Raw genomic sequence first — 22,503 nt, forward strand, 5'->3', positions numbered from 1 at the left:
TATGTTGGAGTGTTCATAAATGATAAAGATTTCTGATATGCTGAAATGCACTCTTGGTTGTATTGGTTAAGAAACAAGAAGGGGAATAAAGTTATTGTTGTCTTCTCTTTTTGAAATCCAGACTCACATATTTGTATACTTAAGCTGTTAGTAAGAACAGAATCACAGTTCTCTGACTACAAACCACCTGAGGGATAAGCTAAACTTCTGTTCATTTCTCAAACTATGAAATATTTTTAGACAGTTTGGAAAAATGTCAATTGGGGGAAATCATCTAATCTAATAAAAGAGAAGCATGCAAATTGACTGTACCTCCACTACACCCACCAGCCACGCCCACCAGCCAATCAGGAGTGAATATGCAAATTAACCCAACTAAGATGGTGGTGGCCATGAAGCTGGAGTGAGCAGGAGGCTTGGGGTGCCTCCGGCAATGGAGGAAGCCAAGTTTCCCGCCTGCCCTGCTGGCCCTGGGCTTCGCTCAAGGCTAGAAAGTTTCAATTATAGAAGATAAATAAATCCCAGATACCTGCTTCCAGCCCACAGCTGTGACCAGCCTGAAAATGGCCATTAGCTCCTCACCCAGGCTGGCCAGGCACCCCAGTCGGGCCCCCCACCATGAAGGGGCTGTGGCCAGCCTGCAAACAGCCATCAGCCCCTCATCCAGGCTAGCCAAACCCCCATGGGGTGAGGGTCCCCACTGGGGGGCTTGGCCAGCCTGCAAACAGCCATCAGCCCCTCACCCAGGCTGGCCAGGCACCCCAGAAGGACCCCCACACTGATCCGGGACACCCTTTAGGGCAAACCAGCTGGCCCCACCCATGCACCAGGCCTCTATCCTATATAATAAAAGGGTAATATGCAAATTGACCCTAACAGCAGAATGACTGGGAATGACTGGTCACTATGACAGACACTGACCACCAGGGGGCAGATGCTCAATGCAGGAGCTGCCCCCTGGTGGTCGGTGCGCTCCCACAGGGGGAGTGCTGCTCAGCCAGAAGCCAGGCTCATGGCTGGCAAGTGCAGAGGCGGAGGCGGGAGCCTCTCCCACCTCTCCTGCAGGCAGGCGGTAAGGAGTGAGGGGTACTGGACTGCGAGAGCCCGGGACTGCGAGAGAGATGTCTGACTGCCGGCTTAGGTCCGATCCTCCCAGGGATCGGGCCTAAGCTGGCAGGTGAATATCCCCCAAGGAGTCCCAGACTGCAAGAAGGCGCAGTCTGGGCGGAGAGACCCGCCCCCCCCCCGACCTCCCCGAGTGCACGAATTTCGTGCACTGGGCCTCTACTTATTATATAAGTAGCTTACATAATAACATGAGTTGTCTGCCTCATCAAATTCAAGACAAAAGCAGTGATTTGATTAAGCATTAACAAGAATGTCAGTGCTACAGTAAATTCTTACCCTCTTCCTATGAAGAAATCCCCCATTGATTACATTAAATTAACAAATGAACCTCCTGACATGATGTTGAGTATAACTCTCAGGCATCTTCACTGATTCCCCCTCATTTCCCAAACCTGTATGCTGGACTGCCATAGAAGTCAATCCTTTTCTCTTCTGTAGTCTTTACAGTCTTTCTCTTTCTATATAAAATATTTCTCTTCTCTATAAAACCTTTGCTTCTTTAGTGATTCCTTCCAGTTCCATAACTTTCAAATACCACCCACATGCTGATAACTGCCCAGACTTCTCTCCTAAACCCCACCCATCTTTCTCCTCAAGAATTCTACATTGAATATTAATGGACTTAAATTTAACATGGCCAAAATTCTTGATTTTCACCACATACCACCCCCACTCCATGCTCTCATCTAACCTTCCACATCTCAATAAATGGCAACTACATTCTTCCAGTTTCTCAGGCCAAAATCTTTGGAGTCATCCTTGACTAGTCTCTTTCTCTCACACCTCACATCCAATCTAGAAAGATTTGTTACCAAATCTTCTCAGCTCTATCTTCAGAATATATCCAGAATCCGACCACGTTTTACCTCATAATTACTACCTTGGGCCCTCTCTCACTTGGATTACTGCAGTAGCCTAACTGGTCATTCTACTTTCACCCTTGCCTTTCTATAGACCATTCTCAACACAAAGTAATCCTTAAGACATAGGTCAGATAATGTTAATCCTATCCTCAGTGGCTTTTCATCTCAGAGTAAAAGTTTAATTCTTTATAATGATGCATTTCCTACATGATTTTGCCTCTATTCCTCCTCTGAAATCATCTCTTACCATCTTTCCTGTCCTTCTCTCTGCTCAGGCAGCACTCCCCTACTCATTCACTACTCCTTAAATCTGTCCAGACTGCTCTTGCCTTCAGGCTCTGCACTTGCTGACCCTCTGCCTCAGGTATTCTCCTCTGACATTGCACAGCCACTTCCTTCATGTCTCTGATCAGATGTCACTAATAGTGAGACTTTCTCTAATGACTTTATAAATTAGTAGCTCCAAACATTCTCTTTCTTCTATATCACGTTTTATTTTATTCACAGTCATTATTAATTACATTTTTATTAATAATTTTAAATTGTCTGTCATAAGTCACCTTAACAGTGAGGCTTTCCATGATTACCCATATAAAATATATTTTCTCCCCAAGCTCTTTGTATCTCACTTAACATGTTTTATTTTTTCCCATAGTAGTCACTATCTGACATTTCTGCCCTTGACACTGGAATGTAAACTCCATGAGAGCAGATCCTTTGTTTCATTGATACTGCACCCTATCCCCTAGAACAGTACCTACCATACAGTAGGTGCTCAATAAATATTTGTTGAATGGGCTCTTTGTGTGCTGAGAAATACTTCCCTTTCCTATCACCACATCTACCAATCTTCCTGTACCTATAAAGTAGTAGCTAACACTTATATAGTGCTTACTATATATGTCACCATGATGCAAATGTCTTAAGTGAATTATCTCATTTAATCGTCACAAAACCCTTGGAAATAGTATCATTATTATTCCAATTTACAGATGAGAAAACTAAGATGTAAAGAGATTAAATTACTTGTCAAAGTCTCACAGATAGTAAGTAGAAAAATTAGGATTTGAAGTCAAGAAGTTTGGCTACAGAGTTTATCTCATATCGCCTCTATCCACATATTCTAGGTGAGCTGTCTTTACTCCTGAGATCAAACCTTTAACTTTTATACTGAATTTCTTCTCTCTTTGTACTACAGCTTTAAATATCATTTATATGCTGTCAGTTTCTAAATTTATATTTCCAGGACATATCTTGAGGGTTCTGACTAGAAAAACTGTCTACCTGACATCCTTACTTGGATGTCTACTCTTCATCTCAAATCTAACATCTCCAGGACAAAACTCTTGATTTCTCCAGTTCCTCACACCTGTTCTTTCTCATCTTAGACAATGGTACCCTGTTCATCCAATTGCTCAGGCAACTCACACTCCATATCTAATACATCAGCAAGTTAGCTCTACCCTTAAAATATATTCTGAACCTTCATTCCTACCTCTCTCATTCTGCTCAAATATCACTTCCTTAGAGATGCTTTTCCTCATTATGGTGTCTTAAAATAGCACTCTTACCCTGAACACTTCATCCTTCCATCCCCTTACCTGTACTTTATTTTTCCCCATAGCTCTTATTACGCTGCATTTATTTATTGCCTGACCACCCTAACACCCATTCCTTCTGACTCCCACACAGTATGGAAGGTCTACAAGAGCAAGAACATTGTCTTGTTTTGTTCACTGCTAGAATGATCGACTGGGGCTGTGTACCCACATGTATTCTTGCCTGGTAATACCATACTTGTACACACACACACCATACATTGGAACATTTCCTTCTCTCTCACCTAAAGACAATAATTTCATCAGCTGTTTCTTGGCGTCTCTTATACTGCTGCAGACATATAGAGCAGTAATCCTGTTTGGGATTTAGTCCTTTGGTGATGGAAGCTCTCAGGTTACACAGTGACCAGTGGAGATCTTGGTTTAGAAGGCTAGTAGTTGTTTCCAGCAGGGTCTAGGAAAGGCCAAAACAAAAGACAAACAAATAAAAAAGTGGTTTATAAAATGAAAGACACAGAGGGGATGAATAGAAAATATCAGTTGTTTTGTTTTCAACCACAAACAACTGAAATTAAAATATACTATAAATGTATAAAATTAAATAAGCATTAAAAACTCCAAATTAAGTGGTTAACTAAATTCTCAAAATAATTATTAAAAAGCTGTTACTAGTTTCTAATGAGAAATGTATGCTTGGCCATTCTATGGCTTAATTCAGTACTGATGGCTTTTGAATGACTAGATAAACCCAAATCTATTTATTTATTACATGTATAAAAAAAGTTCTCTCTAAATGACTTGAAGTGTTGTAACAAGTAACGAAAATATCCCTGATTTTTTAAAATGTTTTACTGATTTTTAGAGCAAGAGGAAGGGAGAAGGAAAGAAAGAAACATTGATGAGAGAAGAACATCATTGATCGGCTGCCTCTGCATGCCCCACAATGGGGACCAAGCCCACAACCTAGATATGTGTTCTGACCAGGAATCGAACCAGTGACCTCTTGGTTCCTGGGTCAATGCTCAGCCGCTGAGACACACCAGCCGGACTTCCTGATTTTTAAAAAATAAAAACTGCATTCATGGCAATATTTCAAATAACCTTTCACTGGAAAAGCTAATGGCCATTACTCAGTTTACATCTCCCTTGTGCAGAGAGATCACATTTTCCTGATCAGCACTTACAGGTCATTTGAAACTGCTCAAAACTGTGACATCTGTCATTAAGTCACATGAAGACATTTTCACACTACCACATTAAATCATTTTTATGGTTCTATGGGCTTATAAAGTATTGCATTCACATTACATTTAATTCTCAACATTCACATATGTAATATCATTTAGATGTACAGTTGGGGAAAATATACCATCCTCCTTGCTACCGAGCCTAGCCCTTTAACTGCATCTGTAATGTAGAACTTTCAGTTCTGATGGTCCAAGCATAGAACTAAATGTCATTCTTTCCAATCAACCCCATCCTTTCCTCCTCTTCCAAAGTTCCCAACAATATTCTGCCTCGCACTCAGCTTTCCTTCTGCTGACATGCACTCTGTGCCTGCAGGGGTGTCAGCAAAACTGCAGTTCTTACAGCACCCTAAGAAAAGCTCTGTTACCCAATGCTTCTTTTTCTTCTCTCTAATTACTAAAAAAAGCAGAAATTGTATCTACCATGCCCAAAATGGCACTTTTCCTAGGTGGCTTCATGAGTTACTTTGAAGTATATGAAGAAAAAAATCTGTTCCTCACCTGGCTCCAACTGAGAATTTAAGCTACAGGCAGTTTTGAGTTAAGGGAGAACTAATGGCCATTTTTGGTTAGTGGCAATTATCTGCTTCAGGATATTTAAAAGAAGACTCTTTAATTTTATTTTGTAATTTTCTAAATTCATGCTGACCCTTCCCTTTCATGGGTTATGTCTTTGCATCCAATTATTTTTCCAGAAAGTTTTTCATATTTTTGATTTCTGCCAATAAATCAAAACAATAAAATGAATCCAAATTTGATGCATTTCCACATTCCGGAATGTATGTTTGTGTATAAAATATATATATTAATTAATTAAGGTCAAGAGAAGTTTAACATTTTTTTTAAACTATACATTTTAATCTATTGAACTTCCACTAAATAGATGGTAATTTTTAAAGGAAAAGTATAGGTGCAGAGAAAAAGAAATAGCTTCTTTCCACCATAGACAGACTTAGAAACAGAAAGTAGCTTACCTGTTCATAGTTAAAGGTGTCCAACATTCCCAGAATAAGTCCCTGGATTTCTCCAAGTTTTCCTTTTCCATAAACTGGATCCTAATTTTTAAAAAAAGTTGCAAAAAATTATAATTCTGTTCTTTAAACAGAACTTTAAAATACAAGTTATCTGAAAAAGCCAATTATCCTTAAGTATTTTATAAAAAAATATATTTTATTGATTTCAGAGAGGAAGGGAGAGGGAGAGAGAGATAGAAACATCAATGATGAGAGAGAATCATTAACCGGCTGCCTCCTGCACACCCCACATAGGGGATCAAATCCACAACCCAGGTATGTGCCCTGACTGGGAATCGAACTGTGACCTCCTGGTTCATAGGTCAACACTCAACCACTGAGCCATGCCAGCCAGGCCTTAAGAATTTTTCTATAGTCACAAAATATTCTTCCATGAATCTTCCACTGGAAATGCACATTGGTCTCCCTCTGGCCATCACAGATATTTTTGAAAAATAAATAAAATTTAAATGACCCAAGCCTCTTGCTTAACAACCTTCTTTGCAAGTCTAATTAAATTTCACTGTGGTTTTGTTTCTGCAAGAAGCTTCCTCTCATTCTCCATATTAAAAACCACCTCTCCTTTAAGCTCTTATTTATCTGCTACATCAAAATCAATGTACTCACGAATACTCAGAATCTATCTTAACAATTCCTCCTGCTACCCACATTTGGCCACCTCTTAGCTCAAACCAACTAAATTGCTTTAGGTTAGGAGACAACACTTCAATTTAGGAGATCGGTTTATGGATCCAAAGAGCAGCTTTCAGTTTTTCAAAGCTTTTAAGAAATAAAGCCACTACTAATAAACAACAGATACCCAGACACCCAATCTTCCCTCCACTGCTTTTCGTAAGAGGTTTGCAAAGTAACTTGCTAATTAAATACAATTTGGAAAACACTAAAGTGTACAAAGATAAAAAAATAAAATCCAACTACCCAGAGACAAACAATTTGATATTTTGATGTATATTCTTTCAGTCTTATTTCTGAGGAGGGAGAAAAAGGGAGAGAGAAAGAAATGTATTTCTTAGTGTACAAAATTTAAGTATTTCACATTTTACTTTTTTTTTTTTTTACTAAGTAGCATATTGTGAGCAGTTTCCTATATCATCAAATATTTCATAATAATTACAGAGTATGAATTATGTGAAAATACTGTTATTCAACCATTCTCTGTTGTTGGACATTCAAATCCCCCCCCCCCACCACACTCCTCACCCCCATATCCTACCCACCATTATCAAATGCTAGTGGCTGCAAATTTTGGTCTGAATCGCCTTCTGTAGAGTAGATTTCTAGAGAGGGAATTTCTGACTCAAAGAGCATTTTTTATGGGAACTGATATAAACTGCCTAATTGGTCTTCAAAACGTTGTATTATGCAATTTTATCTCCATCAGCATATTTGTGCACTCATTTTTCTGCACCTTTGGCTAGGGTGGGAATTATAATAAAATGCTTTGCTAATAAATGAGTATATCAAGCCTATTATTTCACTCTAGTATGAGGTTATGTATGACATAAATGACTTCATGCTAATAGGGGAATCCAACTAAATAGTAATGATAAAAGTAGCTATTTATTAAGTGGATACCATATGCAAATACAGTGCTAAGTACTTACTATATACCATCACTAAATCTCTTCCAGATCATTTATAAATGAAGAAATTCAGGCTCAGAGAAGTTAAGTAAAAGTCTTTAAGATCACAAAACTATTAAGCAGATAAGCTGAGATTTGAATCTTGGTACTTCATGGTTAATTAAAACTATGCTTTTAATTAACACACAGTACTGGTCTCCCAAGTGTGGATACATAATCTAATAAACTAGTGTTTGCCAGACAACAGGGTAACAGATATGGATAACTAAATGATAAGCCAATGTTTGCTAGAAAATATGGGTAACATTTCTGGTTACTTCTTAGGGAGTAGGGGTTCTTAAATCTTGGTGCAGTAAGAGTAACTGAGTTCAGATGTTAAGAAAGAACAAAGACAAAAGTAGTAAAGCAGGAAAACTTAGAAGGTCCAGAAATGTAAGAAGAAACTTTGCCTTCCTGCCCTCGCCCAACATAGCCTTAGGATATGCGTCTTTTTCTCTTCTAGCTCTGATGATGGCTCTTGAGGATTGGGTAGTTGAGTTTCTAAGACCAGTTTTCAGTATTTTAGTTGTTCTAGAGCAGCACAAGATAGTCTACCACAGATTCCTGGTCCCTGATGCCGAGGGAGATATGGAAGGTAGAGAATAACTCTACATTTGTGTGTTAACAAACAAGTTTACAAGTGTGGGCTTGAGTGGGTCACTTCAGCTCAGTGGGGAAATTTTCTGTTTCACAGCTGGAGATTGTACCACTAAGCTAAAGATACCTTTCAAACATGTGCAGACCATTTACAGAAGGCAAGACTATAGCTATCTCAGACTAACTCGCCACTAGAAAATCAATTCAGGTCATATACCTACCAGACAAATTTTTCTTCTAATTTTCTTTGCATAAAAATAGACCCATGCTAAAGCTTCCCAAGTTAGTATGTTTTTCATCAAGCTCTTAATAAATACACTTATTCCTCAAAGTATCGATAGTTTAATATCTTATTATAAAAAACCTATTATAATATCTACTGTAATATGTATATCTAGCACTAATATAATTCTAATACAGAAAAACTCTGTCATTTTTTATGACAAGGGTGGCTTAGACAACAGAGTTCTTTAAAAGGTTAAATTCTGGTAAAAATAAGAAATCTTTATAGGTCATGTCTATATTTATATCAGTACATTTCACTTTAATATGCATAATTTAAAGGCAAAAATCATGAAAATTACCTCATGCTGGGACAACATAGAAATTATAGAATGCAAAAGAGAGCTCAAGGCTTAATGCACAGCATGTACACAATCCACTGGCTTTTCAAATTATTTTCCAAAGATGTCAGCTAGATTCTTCGGCAATGAGTAACTACTGAGGTTTTTCTTTAACTTTTTTTGTAAACTATAAAAGAAGAGCAGACTTGGGTACTTCACATAAACTTGTTTTTTAAAAGCACATTAGAAAAAGATGTGATGATCACTTTTTCCCTATTGTTTTTTAGTACCCATTGTATCATGTATATGGTTTGCTTTAAAATAAAAACATTTTGCTAATAAAGCACTACTTTAAAATATGAATAATGTCCTCAGCAGGTTAGCATATGAATCATTTGTTTGCTTTAACCCCCTCAGTAAGAGAGCCATTAATAGGTTGTCACAGCCAGGAACCACTTTTGCCACAGAGGGAAGATCAATAAAAGCAAGCAGTGAAGACAGAACGTGTATAGCATAAATATGGTTCCTTAAAAACACTTGCTACTTTATCATCTAATGTTCATGAAAGAAATCTGAATAAGTCAGGTGCCAGGCATCAGTTTGAATAAATATTTAAAGGTCAAGAAGATCTTTGAGAACCTATCATGTGAACATCTTTCTGAAAAATACTGTGCATATGTGAGCAACTGTGCATCTAAATAACAGTCACTCCCTATTTCTCCCCAGGGCACAGTGAGGAGGATATGAAAAACATGCCTGATGTAAGGTACAGAGGAAAGATCTAACATTGGGAGTTAGAAGACCAAGGTTAATGTTCTAGCTGTTCCCACTTAATAACTGAGTAAACTAAGTCAAGTTATGTAATCTTTCTGAATAGCACTTTCCTCATGAGAAACATGAGGTTACTGCAACTTCCCCAGCTTAATGTACACAGAACAAAGGAAATAAAGTGTGCTATAAACTACTGAGAACTACTCAAGGACATTAGGTGATTGAGCCAACTAATATTGATTGAGTATATACTATGTTCCAGGCACTGTGCTGAAACAGGAAATATTCTAGTGGAGGAGATTTAAAGTGGATTAAATACTGGGAATGATAAAGGGGAAGATTATCATCATTGATGTTTCTATCTCTCTCTCCCTCTCCCTTCCTCTCTGAAATCAATAAAATTATATATTTTTAAAAAATGGTAAGGGGGAAGATAAAAAAAAAAACCCAAAAAACCTAAAATTGGAGCACTTGATAACTTAAATGAAATGGACCAGTTCCTTGAAAGACACAATCTACCAAAACTCACACAAAAAGAAATAGATTTAAAAAAGAAGAAATAGATAATTTGAATAAATCTGTATCTTTTAACAAAATTGCATAAAAAAATAATAACCTTCCAAAACAGAAGGCCCAGACCCAGATGGTTCTGCTGGTTTATTCTACCAAATGTTTAAAGAAGAAATTATACAAATACTCTACAATCTGTCCCAAAAACAGAACCAAAGGAAATACTTCTTACTCATTCTATGAGGCCAGCATTATCCTAATACCAAAAACAGAAAAACAATCGCAATTGAAATGCTAGCAAGTTACTTTACAGATATAGACAAAATGATTCTAAAGTTTATACAGAAAGACAAAATACCCAATATAGCCAACATAATATTGAAGAATGACAAAGACTGAGGACACTACCTGACTTCAAACTATACTCTGAAGTTACAATAATCCAGACAATGTGGTATTGGTGAAAGACTAGACAAACAGATCCATGAAAAAGAACAGAGCTCCCAGAAATAGACCCCCTTAAATACAGTCAACTAGGCAAAGGCAATTCAATGGAGAAAGGGACAGTATTTTCAACAAGTGGTGTTAGAATAACTGGACATCCACATGCAGAAAACTGACTCTAGACCAGTGGTTCTCAACCTTCCTAATGCCGCGACCCTTTAATACAGTTCCTCATGTTGTGGTGATCCCCAATTTCATTGTTACAAATTGAACATAATTAAAGCATAGTGATTAATCACAAAAACAATATGTAATTATATATGTGTTTTCCGATGGTCTTAGGCGACCCCTGCGAAAGGGTCGTTCGACCCCCAAAGGGGTCGCGACCCACAGGTTGAGAACCACTGCTAGACACTGACATTAAACTTTTCACAAAATTTAACTCAAATTTGATCACAAACATAAAATGTATAATGCAAAACTTCTAGAAAATAACATGGGGGGGGGGATCTAGATGACCTTGAATTTGGTGGTGAGTTTTTAAATACACCACCAACTGCATAGTCCATGAAAGAAAAAATTGGATTGCATTAAAATTTAAAATCTTCTGCTTTGTGGAAGACACAGTTGAGAGAATGAAAAGACAAGCTGGGAGAAAATATTTCCAAACACATATCTGATAAAGAACTTGTATAAAAAAATATACAAAGAACTTTTAAAACTCAACGATAACCCAACCTAACTAAAAAGTGGGCAAAAAGAACTAAACAGACACCTTACCAATGGAGATACACAGATGGCAAATGAGCACATGACAAGATGCTCAACATTATTCATTAGGCACCGCAAATTAAAACAACGAGACCACTGACCTATCAGGATGATTAAAATCTAAAATGCCGGATTTATTGTTTTATAGCACAGAATCTAGCCTATCTTGTTTAATGTTCCAATATTCTTGGGAACAATGAGTATGCTGTTGCTCTAATTGGTATACAAATGTCAACTAAGTCAAAGTGGTTAGTAGAAATATGCTGTTGTCCTTATTTTTATTCCTCTGGCTACTTTTAAGCTTTTCTGTTAATCGTGGATTTTGAGCAATTATGATGTGCCTTGTAGTTTTCATAATGTTTTCTGAGTTTGAGGTTACTTATTTGTTTACTAACAGTTCTCCATAAATTTGGAAAACTTTTAGCCAATATTTGTTCAAATATTTTTTTTCTGCTCTGACTCACTTTTTCAGGACTCCAAGTACACATATTTTGGACCATTTGAAAGTGTCTTACAGCTGATTGTTCAAGTTGATACTGTGGTTCATTTTATTCCTGATTCTTTTTACTCTAATATTTCATTCTGGAGAGTCTATATCACTATGTCTTCAAATTCACTAATCTTTTTGTTTGTTTGTTTTGGTGGTCTTATCTGCTAATTCTAATACCCATGACATATCTGGGTTTCGTTTTCCAATTTCTTTGCATACCTTATAAGTTTTGATTCAATGTCATACACTGTAAATTGCACACTGTTGGGATCTGAATATCTTTGTATTCCTAAAAGTACTTCTAAGCTTTGTTCTGGGATGCAGTTAAATTATACTTGAAAACAGTTTAATCCTTTCAGGTCTTGCTTTTAAGATTTTCAAGGCATGACAAACTTGTTTCCCACTGTTGAGTAACTCTGAGCACTTTACCCAATGTTCTGTGAATTATGGTGTCTTCTAGTCTTCACTGGTGGGAAACACACTGTTGTTGACCCTGTGTGACTGCAAGTATTAGTCCCTCTAACCCTTTCAGGTGGTTCTTTCCTTGGCTTAGGTAGTTTCATCAGATCATGCTTGAGAGCGGCCTACTGCATATCTCCAGAATTCTCTCTTGGTACTTGCCCTGCAAACTCTTGGTCTCTCTTGACTCTCAGCTCCACCTCTTTAAATCAATGAGTATATTGGAAACTGTGTTACTGCCTAGAAACTCTCTCAAAACATTACGCTACAGCAAACGGGGCTCACCTTGTTTATTTCCTGACTCTTACGGATGACTGTCCTTTATTGCCCGATATCTAGTTTTTGAAAAACTACTAATTCATACATTTTGTCCATTTTTTGGTTGTTTCAAGCAGGAGAATAAATCCAGTCTCTGTTACTCCATCTTGGCCAGAAGTGGAATTCCTCCATCCTTGACTTTTATTTACTCTAGAAATATTTATTGAGTAGCTATTACATGCCACATGCCTCTGGGCTAAGTGGTGGTGATGGAGTACTAGGCAAAGCATAGTCTTATCTCCAAGGTCCTTCTGTACTAATAGGAAATAAAAATATTCTGATTTTTAGATATTTCCTACAATTCCATTTTTGGCCTTCTGCTTTTCTTGCTAATTACCTTTCTCCTAAAGTTCATCAAGTTTCAAGAATTTAACTACCACTTCTATGTAGATGATTTCTAAGACTATAGATCTCTTCCTATAAACTCCAGTCTTATATTCACCCACTGCTCATTGTTGGCGATGGGAAACTGATATCAGGGTATTATCTGGGTTCTTCTTGTATTCCCCTACATCTAACCTGTCAAAAAGTCAAGTAGATTCTATCAACCAAGTAATTTCCAAATCCATTTTCTACTATCCATTCTATGTAACTCAACTAACAACCATTGAGTACCTATTACATTCTAGGTATGTCTATGCCTTCAGCCTTGATCCCTTCCCGTTTATCCTGTATAACATAGGCTGAGTGATCTTTCTAAAGAGAAACCTCATTCCATTATTCCTCTGCTTAAAATCCTTTAATGAGAATTTAATGATTTGAAAATAAAATCCAAAGTCCTTACCATGGTTTACGAAGCAATTAAGGGCACATTCCCTCCCTGTCTCTCACAGTTTGGCTCCCTGACTCACCTTTATTCTTACCCTGTGTTCTAAGAATACTTAAACACAACTCTCCAAATGTATCATGTTCTACCTCAAATCCTTTGTATATATAGTTTACTATGCTTAGAAAAGTCCTATTTACTTTTTCCCCTGATCCCTTTAGGCTCTTTAAGATTCAGTTCAGACATCTCCTCCAGAAAATCTTTCCAAATTCCCCAATCTGTTTCAAATATATACTTATATTGGTACCCCTTCTGAATATATAATATATATTCAGAAACCCAACTCATTCTAATTTACTCAAAACAGACAATTATTGTAAAGGCATTGGGGTGTTTCAACGATCCAAGCAAAAGAATGCAGGTAAGCCTTAAGAGCTATAATGAGGGACTCAAATGCCATCAGGATTTCTCTCCATTGTCTCCTTGCCCAGTGTCTTGAGTCCTTTCCTTGTATCTTTTCTCTTCTCCATGAATCTTGTCTATTTTCCTCTCCGTGTGTCTGCTTCATTTTTCTTCTTCTCTCTGTAGATTAACTTTTTTGTTATTAGTTTAGTCCATATAATGGAAAAGTAGTTACTGTCACCTCCTCAACATTGTACCTATGTAATCCAGAGACCTGAAGAGAAACTTATTCATCTTTCTCAAGTTCAGTCCTAAAATTTCCAGTAAAGGACATTGACTGGCCCTGCTTAAGTCAGTTGTCCACCCTGAATCAATCAGGTGGAGCCAGGGGGCAGGGTCATGCTTTCACATGGCTGTTCCTGCTGTAATCTCGTTGACTGCAAGTGGAGGGGTGTAAAAGTGGCAGTTGCTCTAGATGGAGTTCAGAGCACATAATCCTTAAGGGGAGCACTATTACTTGATTAGAGCCCTATGAATAGTTATATCAGAACATTTTCTATCTCTTTTATAAGAGTTATTTTAGGGCAAGAACTGTGTCTTTCATCCACATAGGCAATGACCAAACAAGGTAACATATAATCAATAAACTAACTAATAATAAACTTTTCAAAAGACCAGGGCCTGAAACAAATGAAAAAGCTTACATAATATAATGAGAAAGAGCATAAATTAGGAGGTAAGAGACTATTGTGTTTCATCCTTCGTCAACAGAAATTTTTTATAGTAGCCCTACTTACCTCAAAAGATTATGAACTTTAAATGAGAGAATACCTGTGAAAACATCTTGAAAAAATAAAAATCTGTATACAAATATAAGGTAGCACTATTACTACAGTAATCACAAATGTGCAGATAAAGAATTTAAGAACTAACATACCCTCCTGATTAGTGGGAAGTAACAACCACTGAGGGTAGAAAATAAGAATACAATCACAATGAAAGCCAATAAAACTCAAAATAAAGTGAAGATTTTTAAATATCAAAAGCCTTCAAAAATATGAATTTTAAAATACAGAATAAAAGAACATATGCTTTTGCCAAGGGAAAATTATATTTTATGTATTATAATTTATGTATCAGAAAGTGTGGTTAAAGCTCAACATAAAGCAAAATGCATATACTGAAAGAGAAGCCACTTTTGGCTTCAGGATTTCATTTTTTTTCTAATCTACTTGGTGAACTAAAGTATTCCTGCCTTATTGAGATATTGCTTCACATGTGATTAAAAACCTTATGACTAATGCATTTTAAAATGGATTTAAGAGAAGTAGTCTACTGGTATATCAAAAGAATTATTTAACAATGACAAGGATCAAATGAGATAATATATGTCAGGAGACATTCTAAATGATAAGGAACTAAGTGATTAGAGACTACTGAATGCAGTAGTTTTTATCAGCAAAGGCCCAGATGCTTCATATTGGGTGGAAAGAAGAGCTTGCAAAGTCTTAAAAGAGAGCTGACAGGGAAATTCTTGATTGGATAGAAATCATTAGAAAATTATAAAGACCAATGGCATCATATTACTATTTGATTTCGTGTGTGTGTGTGTGTGTGTGTGTGTGTGTGTGTGTGTCTATATTGCATGAAGTGATGGAAGGCAAAATGGACTCTAAGGATCATTCTTGCTGTTTCCCTAAGAATGTTCACATATTTTTCTAAAAATATATTTTAATGTATTTTTAATGTTCTCCTTTTGATGAAGTTGGAAAGGTTCAGGTGTTTTTGCTGGTGAGAACAGGCTGAAATGACGTTTCCTACAAAAGCTACGGATACAAAGCCAGCTAGAATCTAGAGTAGGGGATGAGTTTTGGATGTAAAGAAAACTTTAGGATGAGTTAGAAAACATAAGTAACAACTAATAATTAAGAAATGCCTATAATAATGTAATTTCTAGGTTATCTTTTTTTAAAAAAATATATTCCCATTGATTTCAGAAAGGAAGGGAGAGGGAGAGACAGAAACATTAATGATGAGAGAGAATCATTGATCGGCTGTTTCCTGCACACCCTCTACCAGGGATCAAGCCTGAAACCTGGGCATGTGCCCTGACTAGGAATCGAATCATGATCTCCTGGTTCATAGGCCGACACTCAACCACTGAACCACAGAAGCCAGGCTAGGTTATCTTTTTTTTTGTCTCTAAAAAGTATAAGCAGATAGAAATAATAGTAATTCTCTCCTAGTTTTAGCACACTAACAGGAAGCTTGTGTATCTAAATGCCAAGGTAACTGAACATCTGAAGGCTGCATGCCTTAACTGAAGCTCACAAGTGTGTGCCAAACAAACCTATACCACTGGAGTGCTAGGAAGAGTCAAGATGAGAGTCATAAATCAGATATTTAGCTCATGCCAAAAATTAGCTGCAATATGCTTGAGACATATTTAAACATTAACTCAGTTGCTATCATTTACATATAACTAAATATTAGTTGAACTTGATCAATGGAGAATTTCCCCCACTTTTAACTCACCTGTAAGATTCTTTGCAAGATTGATGGAAGTGCAATAAATGCTGCCATGCTGTTTAGAACTTGCATGGTCAAAGATTTCAGAGCTGTTGTAATAAAATGTTGATATTAAGGTTAATTTAGAATAAGAGTGTTTTCCTACAAATCAGTGGAAAATAGATTTATATAGAATCTATTCCTGGATTAGCTAACCAGGGCCAGTTTGATACTTTAAAGTTTAATTACTGCAAAGCTACTATTATTTAAGACAAATGACATAACTGGTGCCATGGAAAGCAATGAACTGAAAGATGAAATCAACACTACAATATCATTTCATTAAGATATATAATAAGAATATGATACTGGGAAAAAGTATCACAATGTTAGTTTTTAGCAGATAAAAATTGGGTGGTAGTATAGATGGCTCTGATGAACTTACCTTCAGAGTGTAGGTGAGGTGTGGCTGAACTGGACAGCTTCTGAGGGGCCATCATTGCCTCCAATAAGGGAAACCAGAGTGCCTACAATGTCAGAGCAAACCAAAGGAAAACAAAAGTGCTGCAGTTTTTAAAAAATATATTTTTAATTAATTTTGAGAGAGAGAGAAAGGGAGAGGGAGAGAGAGAAATATTGCCTCCTGCACACACCCTACCAGGGATTGAGCTGGCAACCCGGGCATGTGCTCTGACTGGGAATAGAACCGGGAACCTTTAGGTGCACTGGATGATGCCCAACCAATTGAGCCACACCAGCCAGGGCAAAAGTGCTGTTATTTTTACGAATAAGTAACATCAGCATAGTGTTTTACAGGCTGAAATGTACTTCTCACATACACTTATTGGTAAAAATTAGAAAAAGAAAAGATGGGACACTTGAATGGGAAAAGATAAGACAATAAAAAGCAGGGACCATAGCTAAATCAGATACATTTATCATGCATCCTGGAAAAACAAGGAAGCTGAAGTTAAGCAAGGTTAGACCTCAGAACTGCAATCTTTGGTGTTTCAGGAGAGAGTAGGTTTAAAGGAACCAGGGCAGAGCCTCCTGTTAGGTTATTATATACTCTGGCATAACTGCATCACTAACAAAGTCTAAATAACCCTCTGTACTGCAGAAAAGAACAGAGAACACCCCACAGCTACCCTTGCCCAATTTCTCTTCAGCTATGTCAAGCAACATAAATGAATAAAGATTATCCAAAGGTTTTTCTTATATAAAGTATTATTTTGTATTCCCTTAGTAATCACAGACCAATAAGTGGAAGTTAACATTATTTCAAATTTACATTTTCAACCACATCATGAGATAAGTTAATAGATCTATCATTTATTTATTCCTAATACATGTTGACACTGTATTAAATGCTTGACATACATTTTCTCATTTCAATCTCATAATAACCTTACACAGTGAGCACTGTCTTCACTTGAGATAAGAAAATGAAGCTTATAAGTACCGCACGCTAACCGATTGCGACACTGGAGCTCCAAAGGAAAGTAGGGGAGGGTGGGGGTAAGGGGGAGAGATCAACCAAAGGACTTGTATGCATGCATATAAGCCCAACCAATGGACACAGACAACAGGGGGGCGAGGGCATGAGTGTGGGGGGGGAGGGTTATGGGAGGAATGAGATCACATATGTAATACCTTAATCAATAAAGAAATTAAAGATTGGGGAAAAAAAAAGAAAATGAAGCTTAGAAAACTTAACTTGCCAAAGATCACACTGCCAAAACATTGGTAGTATGACTCCAAATTCTGTGCTATTCCTTAAGAAATATCTTTATCATCAGAAATCAAACTAATACATTTTAAAATTTCAAACATGTTTTCTAGATGGATAATGATTTACAAAGGCCTTGACCCAGTCTCTAGGGGGAATATATTCCTGTAAACATCCAGGTGGCAGAGCAGGACGAGAATGGTTATCTACAGAAGAGGGCATGTTCTCACCCATCTGACACTGTGGAGCTCACATGTCAATGGAGATATGGGAGCCTGTTAAGGGACAGGCTCAGGGCCCAGTGACTTTCCTACTGGGTGACCTCCCACTAAGGAGCTTTACTAGGAAGCCCTTATATGCCCCCATTTGAGGTTTTCTAAGGCCAGGTTTTTTTTTTATACTGCTGACTTTTTATATATTTCTTCAAATTCTTAAGATACTGGCTTGAGCCATGTTATATACCAGCAATTCTTTATTTTATTTTATCTAGTACTTATAACCTTTAATCTTGTATTTTATTGTTTGCCCATTCTTTTTTTTAAATTGAGGTAACATTTGTTAATAACATTATATAAATGTCAGGTGTACAACACTATGATTCAATATCTGTATACTCTATTGTGTGCTTACCACCGAAAGTCTAGTTTCCATCTGTCACCATATATTTCACCCCACTTACCTATTTTGCTCCCTTTGGTAACCTCCAATCAGTTGTCTGTATCTATGAGTTAATTTTGTTTGTTCATTTATTACTAAATTTACTTAGCTCATCTTTTAGTTGCCTATTTTAACTTGTTTTTTATAATCACATCATTTATTTATGTGTATGTTATGGTCTTTTAATTTAATTGTATGTGGCATACCTAATTTTTACTTTTTGTTTTTTTATATTATATTTAGAAATTTTGTTTATAAATTTTCTTATTGAATCCAGACAAGTTAGAAGAATTACTTTTTAAAAGGTTATTTTATACTTGATTTATAAATGGCACACCCCGGGAAAGCATGGATGTAGAGATAATAGCCATGGATGTGTTCACAACCTAAATAGAAGAGTTATTCTTCTTCAATTAAATCTCCACATTAACCCTAAATATATGGTAAATACCTTTTCAATATTTTACCTCTCTTGCTCTTTAATATTATTTCTTAATTTTTTTTAACTTGGAAAAATGAAAACCTAAAGGCTAAAATAACAATCCATGAAAGTGACAATCCTAAACCCTGAGGGCAACACAACTAAACTGGAATTACTTTCCCTTCTTATATAGTAAATAGCTTTCTTTTCAGGGATTATATGCAAAGCAAGCCATGTTCTTTGTTATACCTAATCAGTAGACACTGATATAGCAGCATACAGTAAATAGCCAGACATACAAAGATAGGACAGGTAGACATTCTACTTGGGAAATGACTGTCAACCCAACTTCCTGTGGTCAAATTTATAAAAATACTCCATAATATTTAATTTTCTGAATAAACTTTTAGAAAGAGATATTATAGACAGTTCACAATCAAGCTTTTGGATACTTCAACTTTTCTAATTATTTTAGGGTCTGCAGCAATAGCTCTTGTTCTCACACTCTCCAAAACAAAACAAAACAAATCAAATCAAAACAAAGAGAAACAAGGCAAAACCATTATTAAAAATCCCCTGAACTTAAAGTTTGGTATTATATAAAAGCAGTCTAGCATTTTCACAAAAATACTATTTACATAAAAGCAAACATTCTGTTATGAAACTTGTTCAGAAATGAAGCAGAAACCAGTTTTGGGGGATTAGGGTGGTGGTAGAGAGTGGTGTGAGGTGTGTGTGTGTGTCTAAGAGAGGGAGAACCAGACAGACTTCCCTTATAGACAGACTTCTTTTTCATGCAGCCAGAAAATGGTATAATTATAATCCTAGAGAAGTGAAAATTTCAAAGAATAGAAAAAAATCTAACATCCAATATCTTTAACAAATTCCATCACATTTTTTGACCAAAAAATAAATAAATAAATAAATTTCCCTTTTGTCATATTGAAGGAAGCCTTGTTCCTGTCTTTAAGAGACACAGAGTTCAAATATAGTCAAAATAATCCCTACTGTTCTGGAGGCATGGATTTTATATCTAATTCTACCATTAATATATGTGAATCTGGACATATTTCAGGTGATGTGAACCTGAACAGCTCTATTTATAAAACATAATTGTCATTTCCCTTAAAATTTCCATGAGAATAAGAGTATCAAATAGATATTAAAGAGAGATGGAAGGACTGAAATTTTAAAAAGGCTTGTATCAAATATGTATAAACATAGATTTAACAATTTTACCCTTTTGTGTTTTTCTATCAAAATATCACCATGTCCAAATACAGCTGGCTAACCATAAGATAAATGAAAATAAAAACTCGGGATGGAAAAATCATGGCAAAAGGACTGGTGTAAACCCTGTTATCCATTTGAATAAAGATTAAACAACCATGAGAATTATGGATTCAGAAAAGAGTGTATTATCAACCTTAATAAGGTAAAATAACATAACTAGTTAAAATTAAGATGGTTGGACAAGAGAGGTTAGAGGAAGTATGAATTCATGCAAATTTCCTTACTGGCTTGGAATCATAGATATTATAAAAACTGAAATGTAATTATAAACATAATAATTCCAATCTATTACAATTCAGATTTTTTAAACTTCAGTGAGATTTATTAAGAGGTAGTATGGTGAAGAAATATTTGAAATTCACCAATTCCTCAGTTTTACATATGCTTCCTAAATGAGACTGAATTTTACATTTATTTTAAAAGCAAGCATTATTTGATCCAATTTTTCTAAAATTATGTTAACCTAGACAGATAAAAAATATCTAGAGTGATAGTCACCAAATGATAATGATGATTATTTCTGGGTGATAGGACAGACACAGGTAATTTTTTAAAACATCCTTCTGCATAACTTTCTGTACTGCAGGATTTTTTAAAATGATGGATATATATCTTTCACACAAAAAAGTTTTTTAATAAACAAAAAAGCACCTATATTATGTAAATGTGCTTGTTCCATTTCCAGTCAGGGCACATGCCTGGGTTTTGGGCTGGAACCCCAGTGGGGGTGTGTGTGTGTAGGAGGCAGCCGATCAATGATTCTCTCTCACCACTGATGTTTGTATCTCTCACTCCCTCTCCCTTCCTCTTTGAAATCAGTAAAAATATATTTTAAAAAATGTAAAGGAGAAATTTACCCATCTCATAAGAAAACATCAAGTTTATTATTTCCATTTTAACACACGTGGCTAACTATATGTGAAACATTTACCTGCTTCCATTTCAGACCACCAGGCAGTGGGAAAAAGCCAGGTGATGTTAAGCCATAGACCACAGCCTGGAGGGGCAGGCACCAGAGGAGTTATGCCATATCATGTTGTCGACTTTACTTCTTAAGACTACTGCAGGATTTTGCTGTCAAGTCACATCTCATCTCCTTAGTTTCTGCTTTCCTGCTGTAACTCCCACCTGCACACGTGCTCCACTATTCCTCCTTCAGTTCTGTGTTCTCCCCTTTGCACTCTGGAATCTGGTACAGCCGTGCTTCCACCCTGGGTTGCACAGTGGAATCATGGGGGAAGTTTACAACATACTGATGACTGGGTCACAGCCACAGGGACATTAATTTAATTGACCTGGGTGCAATCTGAGTGCTGGGATTTTTCAAAGCTCCCTAGGTGACTCTCTGGTGCAGCCAAGGTTGAGAACTACTGTGTCATAACCTTCTTTGACCTTTTCCAGCTTTCTCTGTATCCCTGAGGGTTTTCTTCCAGTTCTTCATGCTCACTTTCTTCCATGGGGAATGGAAGAGATGATAAATGATGACATATCCACAATACCACTACATGGGATACACAAAATCTCAATCCAAAAAGAACAAGGACATCTAGTATTCACACAGTTAAGTTCTGCAACACAGCCAAATGTAAGAATGTAGAGCCTTTTGATAGAACAAAGGACAGGCACTCCTCATAACAACTTTGGGAGTCTTATACTCCTGGGAGCACTAAACAGTGATTAAAATCAGTTGAATTCAACTCAGGTAGCTGAAAGGGCAATAGAAATAGGATTAATTCCTAGTTTCAGGCCAGAACAGACTTAAATGCCTAAGTAATCATTCTCCTACCTCTCTTTGCTGCTGGTTCAAATTATGTGAATTTCTCTGGCAAAGGGCAATTGTCTCTACCATGGTCTCTTCCACATCCTTCAATGAGGGATCCTCTCTGGTAGCTAGATTCAGAAAAATTGTTAACATCACTTAAGAATATATTAATGATAACCTCAAATTTCTGTACACTGAACTCCACTGACAATTAGCATCACAAAGCCACATGGTTTATTTGCTTTCCTATTATGATCCCTTAAAAACAAAATAAAATTGGGACCAACGTTAAAGTCGATAAACAGTATTTATGCAGGACAATTTACCTAATAAATTTATTACTTAATAAATGCCGTTTATTAGGAAACATTTTTAAAACCATGGGGTAAATAAAAAAGAAATTGTAAATTACGCTCAAGAACTTACTTTCACCTTGATGTGTTATTTCTTGAAGTTTGCTTTGTAGTCTCTAGGAGGTAAAAGGAACACTTTAATTTCTAATCCACCAAATAATTAAACTGACACATTTTAAAGAAAAACCCAGGAAACAACAAAGTTATTAGGAATGGTCCCTGTCATTCCAAAGAGA

At 36.5% G+C, this 22,503-nt stretch overlaps 1 protein-coding gene across 12 annotated transcripts in view; it reads right to left on the reverse strand.

Moving 5' to 3' along the window:
• Nucleotides 1–22,503, reverse strand: part of VPS8 (vacuolar protein sorting 8 homolog (S. cerevisiae)) — a 246,001-nt gene that overhangs the window by 52,637 nt on the left and 170,861 nt on the right. For all 12 annotated transcript variants that reach the window (XR_001359954.1, XM_005858444.2, XM_014530618.1 and 9 more), the window contains 6 exons: nucleotides 22,341–22,383; nucleotides 21,939–22,042; nucleotides 16,498–16,579; nucleotides 16,080–16,162; nucleotides 5,772–5,852; nucleotides 3,835–4,004 (listed from right to left, as the gene is read on the reverse strand). Coding sequence is in view for 11 of the 12 variants with exons in the window: in XM_005858444.2 (XP_005858506.1) it covers nucleotides 3,835–4,004; nucleotides 5,772–5,852; nucleotides 16,080–16,162; nucleotides 16,498–16,579; nucleotides 21,939–22,042; nucleotides 22,341–22,383 (563 nt within the window). In the remaining variant the exon portion in view is untranslated. The remainder of the gene's footprint in view (nucleotides 1–3,834; nucleotides 4,005–5,771; nucleotides 5,853–16,079; nucleotides 16,163–16,497; nucleotides 16,580–21,938; nucleotides 22,043–22,340; nucleotides 22,384–22,503) is intronic.

Source organism: Myotis brandtii, unplaced genomic scaffold (genome assembly GCF_000412655.1).
Source record: "Myotis brandtii unplaced genomic scaffold, ASM41265v1 scaffold118, whole genome shotgun sequence".
NCBI classification, from domain to species: domain Eukaryota; kingdom Metazoa; phylum Chordata; class Mammalia; order Chiroptera; family Vespertilionidae; genus Myotis; species Myotis brandtii.